The 13072-nt window shown below is 40.7% G+C and overlaps 1 protein-coding gene across 1 annotated transcript; it reads right to left on the reverse strand.

The window, feature by feature from the left end:
* Nucleotides 1–549: 549 nt before the first annotated feature.
* LOC311124104 (uncharacterized protein) lies at nt 550–12563 on the reverse strand (the record flags this gene model as incomplete). The annotated part of the gene is made up of 5 exons (XM_084198314.1): nt 12467–12563; nt 9723–9955; nt 1402–1518; nt 958–1042; nt 550–828 (listed from the first exon to the last, which is right to left on the reverse strand). The coding sequence occupies exons 2-5, from the start codon at nt 9938–9940 to the stop codon at nt 550–552; spliced, it is 699 nt and encodes a 232-aa protein (XP_084054440.1). The 5' UTR covers nt 9941–9955; nt 12467–12563.
* Nucleotides 12564–13072: the final 509 nt, after the last annotated feature.

Below are 13072 nucleotides of genomic sequence, written 5' to 3' on the forward strand. Positions count from 1 at the left end.
ACCGCCAAAAGCATTTCCAATGCTGTCACCTCAATATATATATATATATAAATATATATATATATATATATATATACAAATATTTAAATTAATAAATTTAAAACATATATATCTATTCAAATATCTTTCATATCTTATTTTCCATCATTATCAATTAATATGCGTAATAATGTTGGCAGTTCATGCGTAGGATTTTAACATATAACCCCGATTGCCATTGTATTACATTTCATTTTTAACAAGCAATTATTATTTTAGCAAACAGTTATTGTGGTTCATCCTATATTCTCCCTGACATCCCCTTGCAACAGATGTGGAATATACACACACTCAACCCCTTTCCTCCACAATCAACCATAAAATCAGATGCTCAACGGTTGTTACATCTCAGAGCCCAACTCAAGAAAGAACCTGATTTACGAATGCATATACAGTTACAGCTGATTGAGAAAGCATGCAAGATTGAGCAGAAATTGACAACAATGTGAGATTTGATTACTCTATTTAATCTGTGTTAAGTCCTAAGTGATGGAGGTCCAGCTACAGCTTTTAAATGTTTGTTATAAAACAGCTTTCAACATGAGGCAGACAACTCTTACTTTTCTCCAGTGTGTCAGCAAGCTCCTTCTGGTTCATTTTCCTCAGGACGTGCAGTGTGATCTTCAGAGCCCCCTCTCTGGCACTGCTCTCCTGCTTCTCATCTTCAGCATCCACCACTTCCTTATCCTGCTTCTGACTCTCAAAGCCTTCTGGGAGTTCTGGACTAAGAATCCTTTTGAACATCTTCAGCTCGTTCTTCACAAATGTCATAATATTCTCTTCAAGCAACTGAAATAAATCAAGTAAATAAGTTAAGCAAGAGACTAAATGCTTTCTCATTAACACATTAATGAATGATTGACAGATCAACATTACTTGAGATAAACAAAAACAAATGTACATAACAGGACCACATACACTGAATATGGAGGTCAGGTCTGTTTGATGACTCTGGGAAGACTGACCACTGAGAATCTCTGACTCTGATCTCTCCTGTTGGTTTCTGTGGACAAAACATGAGATTACATCTCCTCATCCAGGGAGTGCACTCACACTCATACACACACACACACACACACACACACACACACACACACACACACACACACACACACACACACACACACACACACACACACACACACACACACACACACAGACACACACACACACACACACACACACACACACAGGGAGGGAATGTTGTGTTAGTTTAATATTGATTCAGGACCATGAAAATGGAAAAAAGGATTAGCCTATGGATTATGAAAACAATAAAAATAAATTGGAAAATGGGAGAGGAGAAATGACTAGAGACAGTGTTGTTTAACTCACTGACCATGACCCATGAGTTATTCTTACCTTTGTTCAGTAGAAACGTCTCCCTCTCTGAAGAATATAGGTTGATCCATAGACTGGTCACTCTTCATGGACACACAGCTGGGGACAGGGGAGGCTGGTCTCTCTTGCTTGATTGGGCTTCAACACAACAGAGACAAACATTACGTCTCTCATCTACTCTAATCATGTTTTTTGCTAAATACTACATATCTGCCTCACTCTCAGAGAAATAAGTAGTACTGCTATGTTTTACACAGTAATAATATCTGCCTCACTCTCAGAGAAATAAGTAGTACTGCTAGGTTTTACGCAGTAATAATATATATCTGCCTCACTCTCTGAGAAATACGTATTACTGCTAGGTTTTACACAGTAATAATATATCTGCCTCACTCTCAGAGAAATAAGTAGTACTGATAGGTTTTACACAGTAATAATATATATCTGCCTCACTATCAGAGAAATAAGTAGTACTGCTAGATTTTACACAGTAATAATATATCTGCCTCACTCTCAGAGAAATAAGTAGTACTGCTAGGTTTTACACAGTAATACTACATATCTGCCTCACTCTCAGAGAAATAAGTAGTACTGCTATGTTTTACACAGTAATAATATCTGCCTCACTCTCAGAGAAATAAGTAGTACTGCTAGGTTTTACACAGTAATAATATATATCTGCCTCACTCTCAGAGAAATAAGTAGTACTGCTAGGTTTTACACAGTAATAATATATACCTGCCTCACTCTCAAAGAAATAAGTAGTACTGCTAGGTTTTACACAGTAATAATATATACCTGCCTCACTCTCAGAGAAATAAGTAGTACTGCTAGGTTTTACACAGTAATAATATATACCTGCCTCACTCTCAGAGAAATAAGTAGTACTGCTAGGTTTTACACAGTCAAATGTGGCCAACCGGCTCGATTCGATCTTATGTAGCAAAATTTGAAATGGTGTTTTTTACATTGGATAAAAGTAGAGACTCAGCTAGAAAAAGGTATATCATACACTACAGTTGAGGAACAATGGGAAAGTTATTCTGCTTTTAAAGATGATAAACTTGTAACCTCAATTTTGAGAAAATGTCCTTTGAATGTTTTGGTTCACCTACTGGAGAGCTCTTCTTTATCTACAGTGGTGTTACTTTGGCAGATAATGTCACCCATCTAAATAAATAGTTATATATATATATATATATATAGTTAACTAAATGTATGGTGTTTTTGGTTTATGTCAGTTTCATTGTTTGCTATACTATAAATGGTTATTTTATGGTCGTAAGTGGTAAAATGAACTAGAAAATGTCATATTTTGTAATTCTGAGTAATTGCTACCTTAGTAAGGATACACTTTATTCAGTACTACTGCAGTTGCTAAATAATTCCAATAGATGGCAGCATAAGACCATTAATTACATTTTAGAAGGTTGGTTTAGTTTTCTCCCTGGATACACCACCACTCCCCCTCACAGGAAAAATCCTGCACACGCTTTTTACTGTCCCTTTCCACACTGCTAACGTAAGAGGAACGACTGAAAAAGCATTTAACAGATTACTGTGAAATAATATAATGATGATTCATGTTTATTATTACCTGTTTTTATGCTCATGTTTTGAAATTATACTTCATTACTATAACGATTATCAATAAGCCTGAACATTAATTTAGTCACCTCTGGTCGAGAAAAACGTATTTTCCTAGTACATTCATTGTCAGATTCATCAACCACCCGAGCCACTGCCTGTTCACCCCGCTATCATCCAATAGCGAGGTCAGTACAGGTGCATCAAAGCTGGGACTGAGAGACTGAAAAACAGCTTCTATCTCAAGGCCATCAGACTGTTAAATAGCCATCACTAGCACATTAGAGGCTGCTGCTGCCTACTGAAATCACTGTACACTTTAATAATGTTTACATATCTTGCACTACTCATCTCATATGTATATACTGCATTCTATAATATTCTACTGTATCTTAGTCCATGCTGCTCTGTCATTGCTTGTCCATATATGTATATATTCTTAAATTATATTCCTTACTAATTTTGTGTGTATATGTTGTGAAATTGTTAGATATTACTTGTTAGATATTACTACACTGTCGGAGCTAGAAGCACAAGCATTTCGCTACACCCGCTATAACATCTGCTAAACACATGTATGTGACAAATAACATTTGATTTGATGTAATTTAGTGGCGGGCTGGAAGATGCACTCTTGTCTTTTCTATTCTGAGGTTATTTACTCCCAATATCAGATATTAAGATCATGTTTTATAATACATGAATACTAGGGTTGAGGTTAAAGCATCTGACTAGTGATTATTTACCAGGGGTTCAACACCTGCTATAGTCACTATTTAATTGCTCTTCCAAAAGCATCACAGGCCTAATACGAGATATATAGCTAGCTAAAGTAATGAGTGACCATCTTAGAAAATCATGGGACATATAGTATTTGGAGGCATAATATTTTATGTCAATCATATTGCTGCTTGTAGCCTATAACTGATGCTTCGTTGTCTTATGCTGCGATCTATTGGAAATATTTAGCAATTACAAGTTATTAATTCACGTACAGACATTGGTGAGGCAGCTGAGAAATAAAGTGTATTAGATCAGTCTCAAACCTGCCCCACGCCAATTGCTGGACTTTCACACAGAGGTTACTAGGTCACCCAATTCAAACCACATTTGAAAAATAAAACAAATGTGTCTTATTTATCAACTGTTCTGTCTTGCAATTATACATATAATAAAACAACAACAAAATAATCAAAATGCTATTTAATACTATAATTGTATTTACTAAGATAATATTATTACTAAAATAGTTTATAAAAGTGTTCTAGGCTACCCTACCCTAGAATTAGGGGTTAGGGTTACGGCTAAAATAGGTTATAAGTAGGGTAAGAGTTTCTGTATATCACTTTGTGACATCTGCTGGTGTAAAAAGGGCTTTATAAATACATTTGATTGATTGTTAGGTTTAGGGTTTATATGGCAAAAAACAGTATGGGTTTATGGCACTCTTGCGCATCCTTGTGGCCGGATGTGGGTACTACATAACTAATTCATTACATTTACGTCATTTAGCAGACGCTCTTATCCAGAGCGACTTACAGTTAGTGAGTGCATACATTATTTATTTATTTTTTCATACTGGCCCGCAGTGGGTAGCGAACCCACGGGTCTCCTGGTCGCGGACGGCTACGACAACAAGGATCTCTAGTGGCACCTTAGACCACTGCACCACTCGGGAGACCTGACACTTCATGACACTTTCTAGGCTCATAATCTGAAGTAGCAACTGTGTCAGATCTACAAATCCATTAGCTAGACCACCCGATTAGACAACAATCACCCCATTATACCCATTTGGTTTGCAACTCAGTGAACCTGCGCAGCATTCGTAACCTTGTTAATAATAAGTTACCTGAGGTAAACCTACAGGGTTAACGCTCACCAAGTAGCCGTAACCTTGTTAATAATCAGTTACCTGAGGTAAAACTACAGGGTTAACGCTCACCAAGTAGCCATAACCTTGTTAATAATAAGTTACCTGAGGTAAACCTACAGGGTTAACGCTCACCAAGTAGCCGTAACCTTGTTAATAATATATTACCTGAGGTAAACTGTCACGGATTCTGCCGAGGCTGCTCCTCCTCCTGGTACGAGCAGGCATCGGCGGTCGCCGTCCCCGGAGTACTAGCTGCCACCGATCTATGTTTCTGTGTGTGATTGCTTTTGTCTGTCTGTCACACCTGTGTCCTATTGTGTATTCATCACCTGTCCTATAAGTTCCGTCTTTTTGCTTGGTAGGATTGTGTGTTGTTGTTCGCCTGTCTTTGTGCTGCGTGTTTTGTTTCTTGTTTGTTATTTAGTGTTTTACGCATTGTGCGTAAATGCTCGCCTCTTTTTGTTTGAGGTCGTTTGTTTACCGTTTCCTTTTGGAATTTTTGAGTAAACTCTTTTGGACTGAGCCTCGGTGTCCTGCGCCTGACTTCCACCACACATACACCTCACCTCGTGACATAAACCTACAGGGTTAACGCTCACCAAGTAGCCGTAACCTTTGTGGGGTTCTATTTTCTCATAATTGGATCTGTATGTGATGAATAGCTTAGAAGGAATGAAGAACCTGTAACAATGGATCAGTTCTCTGTCTGCCCTGCGTGGTATTTCAGTGAGCCCGTATACGAACCATCATACTTATCATACATACATTTTGCATATAATAAATTTAGCTTGGATTGAATATCCAAGTAGCCGTAACCTTGTTAATAATAAGTTACCTGAGGTAAACCTACAGGGTTAACGCTCACCAAGTAGCCGTAACCTTGTTAATAATAAGTTACCTGAGGTAAACCTACAGTGTTAACGCAGGCAGGTCTCATTGATAACAATAGTGAAGCTGGCTTTGTGACGCAGAACAATGGGCTGGGAATAGAACGTTCTGAAGGCGAGTCGGTGTCACGGAGCTCAATAGAACTAATAGGAGCTGGTAGGGTGAAAAATGACGAAACATAAGGCCTGTTTTTTCGCGATTACTTCATAACCAGGGACAGAAGGTAATATTATGAAACAAGGCTCCATGGCAGATGCAATTAACTACTTTTATCAGAAAAAAAACGTTGTAAAAAATTGAGGCGCCCCGAAAATAATATTCAAAAGTTCAGTCCTTGGACACAGAGGGGTTAAACATTAAAGTTACCGTCCATCTAGTGAAGAGAGGAGAACCGGACAGAGGGAGCGTAGGCCAGCATCCGTCAACGAGAGAGGGAGAAGCCCTCCACGGTATTTAACAGGTGGAAGAAACAACCAGGGAGCTCCATCGGTCCACAATAAATGCAGGAAGCCGGTAATGATTTAGTGGTAGCTAGGGTAACTAGGATGCTGCTGGTAGAGTAGCTAGCTTAGCTAGCTGTACCGACTAGCTTGGCTAACTAGCAGGTCGTTCGTCTGTCCCTTGTCTCGAGGATGATGACGAATCTGGTTAACCACAAAATGAAACAAGAATAGCGAGTGAAAAGGATCTGGCTACACTCATACTGTCCCTGACCGTAAACCAAAAAGCAAATTGAACAATAAACGTCGGTGTCTCAACACTGTATCGAACTCCGTTGTTGTTCCCCAAGATCACCTCAGACCACTCTGCTCCTAACTGGACAATATGCTTGGCGCCAAACCGTACGTGGACGCGGGCAGTTCTGTACGTGGACGCGGGCAGTTCCAGAACGCGGACATGAGCAGAGCCACACAATAAACTAAACCCAGTCTTTACAGTGGCTTGCATTTTTTTAATTATGTAAAACAAACATTCTAAGTTTTTTTTTATAACAATATTTTGAGATCTGGGCCCATATCCACAAAGTGTCTCAGAGTAGAAAATTGGTCATTTAAGTGCTGAGAATAAAGACTTCTACTCTTATGGGTATAAATTAAAGCTATGCATGAAGCCTCTAGTCCCACCTAGTCGGCAGATATTTAGGACACCTCATGAGCTGTCCTAACCAGTTAAGAGTTAACAGAAGGTGTCTTGATAATACTATAGAATATTGCAGTAAGTCAGTGGTTCCTGCGCCACATGTAATTGCTTTGGAGTAGGTCATATATTTCTATATGATCAATCCATAAATAATATAGATATGTCTTGTGCTTTTGGCAATGATTTATGTATAATAATTATGTATAAATGATACCATGTATGTCTTCATAGATTAACTCATGCTTATTTCTGAAGATTAACTCAGGTTTTCGCCCAGCGGCTAAGGAGTTGGAGCAGTGGCAGGAGTTGGACCTATGGCAGAAAGGTGGCTGGTTCGAATCCCGTGCCGGGCGCTGGAAAAAACGGGTGGGCTTGATCTGACCACTGGAGGGCTGCTGGGTTCACATCCTCAAAACATTCACCTTTCGTTGATCAGAACTCTAGAGGTTCTTCTTCACTGAACCCAAAAATATATCTAACTTTTAGTGGTTCCATATATTAAGGAAGTGATAGAAGCCTTTTTGGTTCTATAAGGAACCTTCTTTTCTAAGTGTATAATAAACACGTTTTCTTTTCATTATTTAATTACCTACATCATGTTTTTTCAAGTTATCCCTTTGGAGCGCAACATCACTGTCACACCCTGGTTCTGGGACTCATTATGTTGAGCCAGGGTGTGTGCATTCTATGTGTTTATTTCTAGGTTGGTAGTTCTGTTGTGTCTATTTCTAGGTTGTTGTATTTCTTTGTTTGAGTGACTCCCAATCAGAGGTAACGAGTGTCAGCTGTTGGCTCGTTGTCTCTGATTGGGAGCCATATTTAAACTGTCTGTGTTGACCTTGTGTTTGTGGGATTTTGTTCGTGTGTGTGCGTGTTGTACCACAGACGTCACGGATTCGTTGTTTATTTGTTTTGCTCGTGTGAGCATTTAATAAATACACTATGTTCACTCGCAACGCTGCGCCTTGGTCTCCTGTTCTAGACGATCGTGACAGAAAATCCCACCATACCAAGACCAAGCAGCGTGTCCAGGAACAGGCAACCTGGACGTGGGAGCAGCGTCGGAGGGTCGAGAGGCAACCCCAAGAAATTTGTAGGGGGGGCACACGGCATGGAAGATGGGGCTGACGGAGGCAGAAAAGGGGCGTATTCAGAAGGCCACCAGGTTACGGGGGCTACTGGTCAAAGTAGAGCCAGTGGTGTGTGTCCCCAGTACGGTCCGGCCTGTTACGGTCCGGCCTGTTACGGCCCCTCGCACCAAATGGACGGTGTGCGTCGCCAGCCCGGTCCGGCCTGTTCCTGCCACCCGCACCAAGTCTACGGTGTGCGTCGCCAGCCCGACCCGGCCTGTTCCTGCCACCCGCACCAAGTCTACGGTGCGCGTCGCCAGCCCGGTCCGGCCTGTTCCTGCCACCCGCACCAGGTCTACGGTGCACGTCGCCAGCCCTACCCGGCCTGTTCCTGCCACTCGCACCAAACATACGGTGCGCGTCGCCAGCCCGGTCCGGCCTGTTCCTGCCACCCGCACTAAGTCTACGGTGCGCGTCGCCAGCCCGACCCGGCCTGTTCCTGCCACTCGCACCAAACATACGGTGCGCGTCGCCAGCCCGGTCCGGCCTGTTCCTGCCACCCGCACTAAGTCTACGGTGCGCGTCGCCAGCCCGACCCGGCCTGTTCCTGCCACTCGCACTAAGCCAGGGGTGCGAGAAGTCAGCCTGGTAAGGCCCATTCCTCCTCAACGCACCAAGCCAGGGGTGCGAGTCGACAGCCTGGAAAGGACCGCTCCTGTTAAGTCCAGTCCTGCTCCAGCCGGCGGGGCCAGACTGGACCAGGGGCGCATTGGGGTGGGTATTGAAGGGTGGTGGTCAAGGCCGGAGCCAGAACCGCCACCGAGGAGGTATGCCCGCCCAGCCCTCCCCTGTTTTGGTTAGTTGAGGCGCGGTCGCAGTCCGCGCCTTTAGGGGGGGGTACTGTCACACCCTGGTTCTGGTACTCATTATGTTGAGCCAGGGTGTGTGCATTCTATGTGTTTATTTCTAGGTTGGTAGTTCTGTTGTGTCTATTTCTAGGTTGTTGTATTTCTTTGTTTGAGTGACTCCCAATCAGAGGTAACGAGTGTCAGCTGTTGGCTCGTTGTCTCTGATTGGGAGCAATATTTAAACTGTCTGTGTTCACCTTGTGTTTGTGGGATTTTGTTCGTGTGTGTGCGTGTTGTACCACAGACGTCACGGATTCGTTGTTTATTTGTTTTTTGCTCGTGTGAGCATTTAATAAATACACTATGTTCACTCGCAACGCTGCGCCTTGGTCTCCTGTTCTAGACGATCGTGACAATCACGTTGTTAAAAAATCTTCCTAAATTGGCCATGGCTATAAATTGGGCAATTGAAGGCATCTAGGGCGAAATATGTGTTCGATGAAAATGAACATTGTATGCAACATAGTAGGCAACATTATTGGCAAGGGACTTGATGCCTACGATGCCAAAGCTATTTAGAGTTGTTAAACGGGTGTGAAGAGTGTGTTGGTATAACGGTAATATTGTCAAAATTCCGCTTGTAACAACCATCAGAATTGGTTAAAAATATATACATTCCATTATATTAGGCAATAATGAAGAGTAGGCAAAGTGGTCGTGTCGTGTGAAAATTCTATCAAATGTCTTCCATTGCAACGAGTCCAGTCAGGGTGCTGCAGAACCCCTGCAGTACCTCCACTGACCCCAGATTGAGAACTCCTGATTTAGCAGATACTCTAATCCAGAGTGATTTACAGTAAGTGCATTCATCTTAAGATATCTATTTATTTTAGAAATAAACGTAATAAATTCTTCATAAAATTGTCATCTCACCTCTTAGCTTTGGTGTCATGTTCCCCAGAGAGATGCATTTTAGAGGCAGGGCCCCCCTCCTCTCTCTCCCCAGAGAGACTCCTTTTAGAGGCAGGGCCCCCCTCCTCTCTCTTCCCAGAGAGACTCCTTTTAGAGACAGGGCCCCCCTCCTCTCTCTCCCCAGAGAGACTCATTTTAGAGGCAGGGACCCCCTCATCTCTCTCCCCAGAGAGACTCATTTTAGACCACTGACCCTTAAACAGAGATGCAGCATGTTGGTTGTGGTGAACACAGTGACAACTAATTCTAGAATGTCAATTGTTCTCTTTTACTCATGATCTCTTAGAAATAAAACATTTACTAACAGACATATCCAAACAGTCAGGTGATTTAATTTCATCACATGAACATTGTTACATTCCTCAACATTAAATAAAACATTGTCTCTCAAACAGAAGAAGGAACTAACAAAGAGTCACTAACAACGACCAAAACGAAACAGGTGGTTTTAGGAGGGGTTCTGAAAGACACTCACGCGGGTGTCCACTAGTGGTGGGAAACAGAGGCTTTCTGAACGCTTTGGGGCTTTCACCAAATTGTGCCAAAAATGCCATGGATAGATTTGAGTGCTAATAAACAACATTTAGTTAGAATGTGGGGTTCGCTTTTTGCCTCCAGGTTCACTATGTTTTGAAAAACGATGCATATGTGACTTTCAACGTGGCACCGTCATAGAATGCCACCTTTCCAACAAGTCAGTTCGTCAAATTCCTGCCCTCTTAGAGCTGCATGTTTGTTGATTTATGTAATGGCATATATTTTAATGCTTTATGTAATGTATTTTATCTATTGAAATATAATTTTGATATATTTTAAAATGTAGTTTCATGGTGATTTATTGTGTTTTCCAGAATCTCCAACCAAACTCTGAGATCAGTCTCTCCAGTACCAAGTCATCTGTCCATGAAGAGTGACATCTCTATGGATCATCCTATACATTTTAGTGATAAATCAGGGACCTTTGACCGCAGGTAAGTTACTGGTCAGAATTGATGATATTACTATTGAAGAGGAGAATCTTCTAGATCTGAAACCAGATGTATTTAGTGTATCTGAGCATATCATTTGTTGTTTATGTTACATATTTTAATACACTGAGTGTACAACATTTTCCACAACATTTCCAACGGAGACCATCAGGTTGGTAAGTCATCATACTGTAGCTCAAACCTACTGTGATGACGACCTAACTTTATAATAGTTCGTAGCCTACCAAGCAGAATCTGCCCGTCTTTCTTTCAAAATCAACACATTTATCCGTCTTCTAATGCAGTGGTGTAAAGTACTTAAGTAAAAATACTTAAAAGTACTACTTAGGTCATTTTTTTTAGGTATCTGTACTTTACTATTTCTATTTTTAACAACTTTTACTTTTACTTCACTACATTCATAAAGAAAATAATGTACTTTTTACTCCATACATTTTCCCTGACACCCAAAAGTACTCGTTACATTCAGTAAATGGTCCAATTCGTACTTATCAAGAGAACATCCCTACTGCCTCTGATCTGGCAAACTCACTAAACACAAATGCTTTTTTTAAATGATGTCTGAGTGTTGGAATGTGACCCTGGCTATCTGTAAATGAAAATAACCAGAAAATTGTGCCATCTGGTTTGCTTAATATAAGTAATTTTAATTTTAATTATTCCTACTTTACTTTTACTTTTGATACTTAAGTATATTTTAGCAATTACATTTACTTTTGATACTTAAGTATATTTAAAACCAAATACTTTTAGACTTTTACTCAAGTAGTATTTTACTGGGTGCCTTTCACTTTTACTTGAGTGATTTTCTATTAAGGTATCTTTACTTTTTCCACCACTGTTCTAATGTTCCATATGCGCCACAGTTTGAACAGACATTTTGTAACTGCGTAGGCTACAAAGTCACTTTCAATTTCAAATAAGGAAATAAAGTTATAACGGTGACTGGGTGAATTAGTTTTCCATTGGCCGGCTCCCCGGGTGGGCAGAGTTGGCACGTTTTAGACCATTCCATTGGTCATTAAATTAAATGTCCACCGTAGCACCGGGCCATGCAAAACGAACAGTACCACTGTAGCAGGGCACTGAGACAGAGTTCTGAACCCAGAGGCGTTTAGACTTCAGGGAACGCTTCAAGGTGTCTCCCCTTTACAACAGTAACCAGAGGGTGGCGCTAACAGTCAGTTGCATGCCACAGCAGTAACTCATGACATTGTACCAAATCGTACTTCAGTTTTTTAAAAATTATAGTCCTTCTTCAAGACATCTCTTACATTCTTTTTGATAAATATATAATTTGCTTGAAACCAGGTTTAGCTGTGTTTTTTTCCTAATAAATGTGAATTACTGTAGGCCTTTAATAATTGTAAACAGGCCTACAAATCCAAAAGGTTTTAATTTGAGAATGTTCATTTGTATGCCTCAAATAATAAACTGTCTTAAATTATCTGATGATTAGTTGAATCAGGTGTGTAAATGCTGGGCAAGAACAAAAGGATTGAGAAACCCTGAGATAAACATAAAACCCTATCATTTAAAAGCTCCTCCACCATCTTTACCAGACGTTTGACTGATAACATGTGATAACACTTTGAAAACTGCTGTCTGTCAGCAACTAAGCTCAAGTAGCAGTTCTACTAACTAGTAATATCTCATTCCAGGTATTCATTCTCTTACTCTGTACATTAGAATATATTATTGTTCAGAAATACTCACTTTATTTTTTTGTTCTCTCCATATAGCGTTTTCTGCTCTGTCGTCTCAAAATGGATCCTGTACAAAAGAACAACTTTACTTTCTGTTTCAGCTCAACCGTCTCCCCATCCTGATAATAAAGTGTTTTATTGGTATCTTCCACTAGATGGCAGTAAACACCTGCTGTAACAGTAAATTCTCTCCCGTACCAAGTCATCTGTCCATGAAGAGTGACATCTCTATGGATCATCCTATACATTTTAGTGATAAATCAGGGACCTTTGACCACAGGTAAGTTACTGGTCAGAATTGATGATATTACTATTGAAGAGGAGAATCTTCTAGATCTAAAACCAGATGTATTTTGTGTATCTGATCATATCATTTGTTGTTTATGTTACATATTTTAATTACATTTACATTTACGTCATTTAGCAGATGCTCTTATCCAGAGCGACTTACTGTTAGTGCATACATTATTATTTTCATACTGGCCCCCCGTGGGAAACGAACCCACAACCCTGGCGTTGCAAACGCCATGCTCTATCAACTGAGCTACCTCCCTGCCTGCCATTCCCTCCCCTACCCTGGACGACGCTGGGCCAATTGTGCGCCGCCCCATTGGTC

This window comes from Coregonus lavaretus (genome assembly GCF_964263955.1).
Source record: "Coregonus lavaretus genome assembly, contig: HAP1_SCAFFOLD_4401, whole genome shotgun sequence".
Classification (NCBI taxonomy): Eukaryota; Metazoa; Chordata; class Actinopteri; order Salmoniformes; family Salmonidae; genus Coregonus; species Coregonus lavaretus.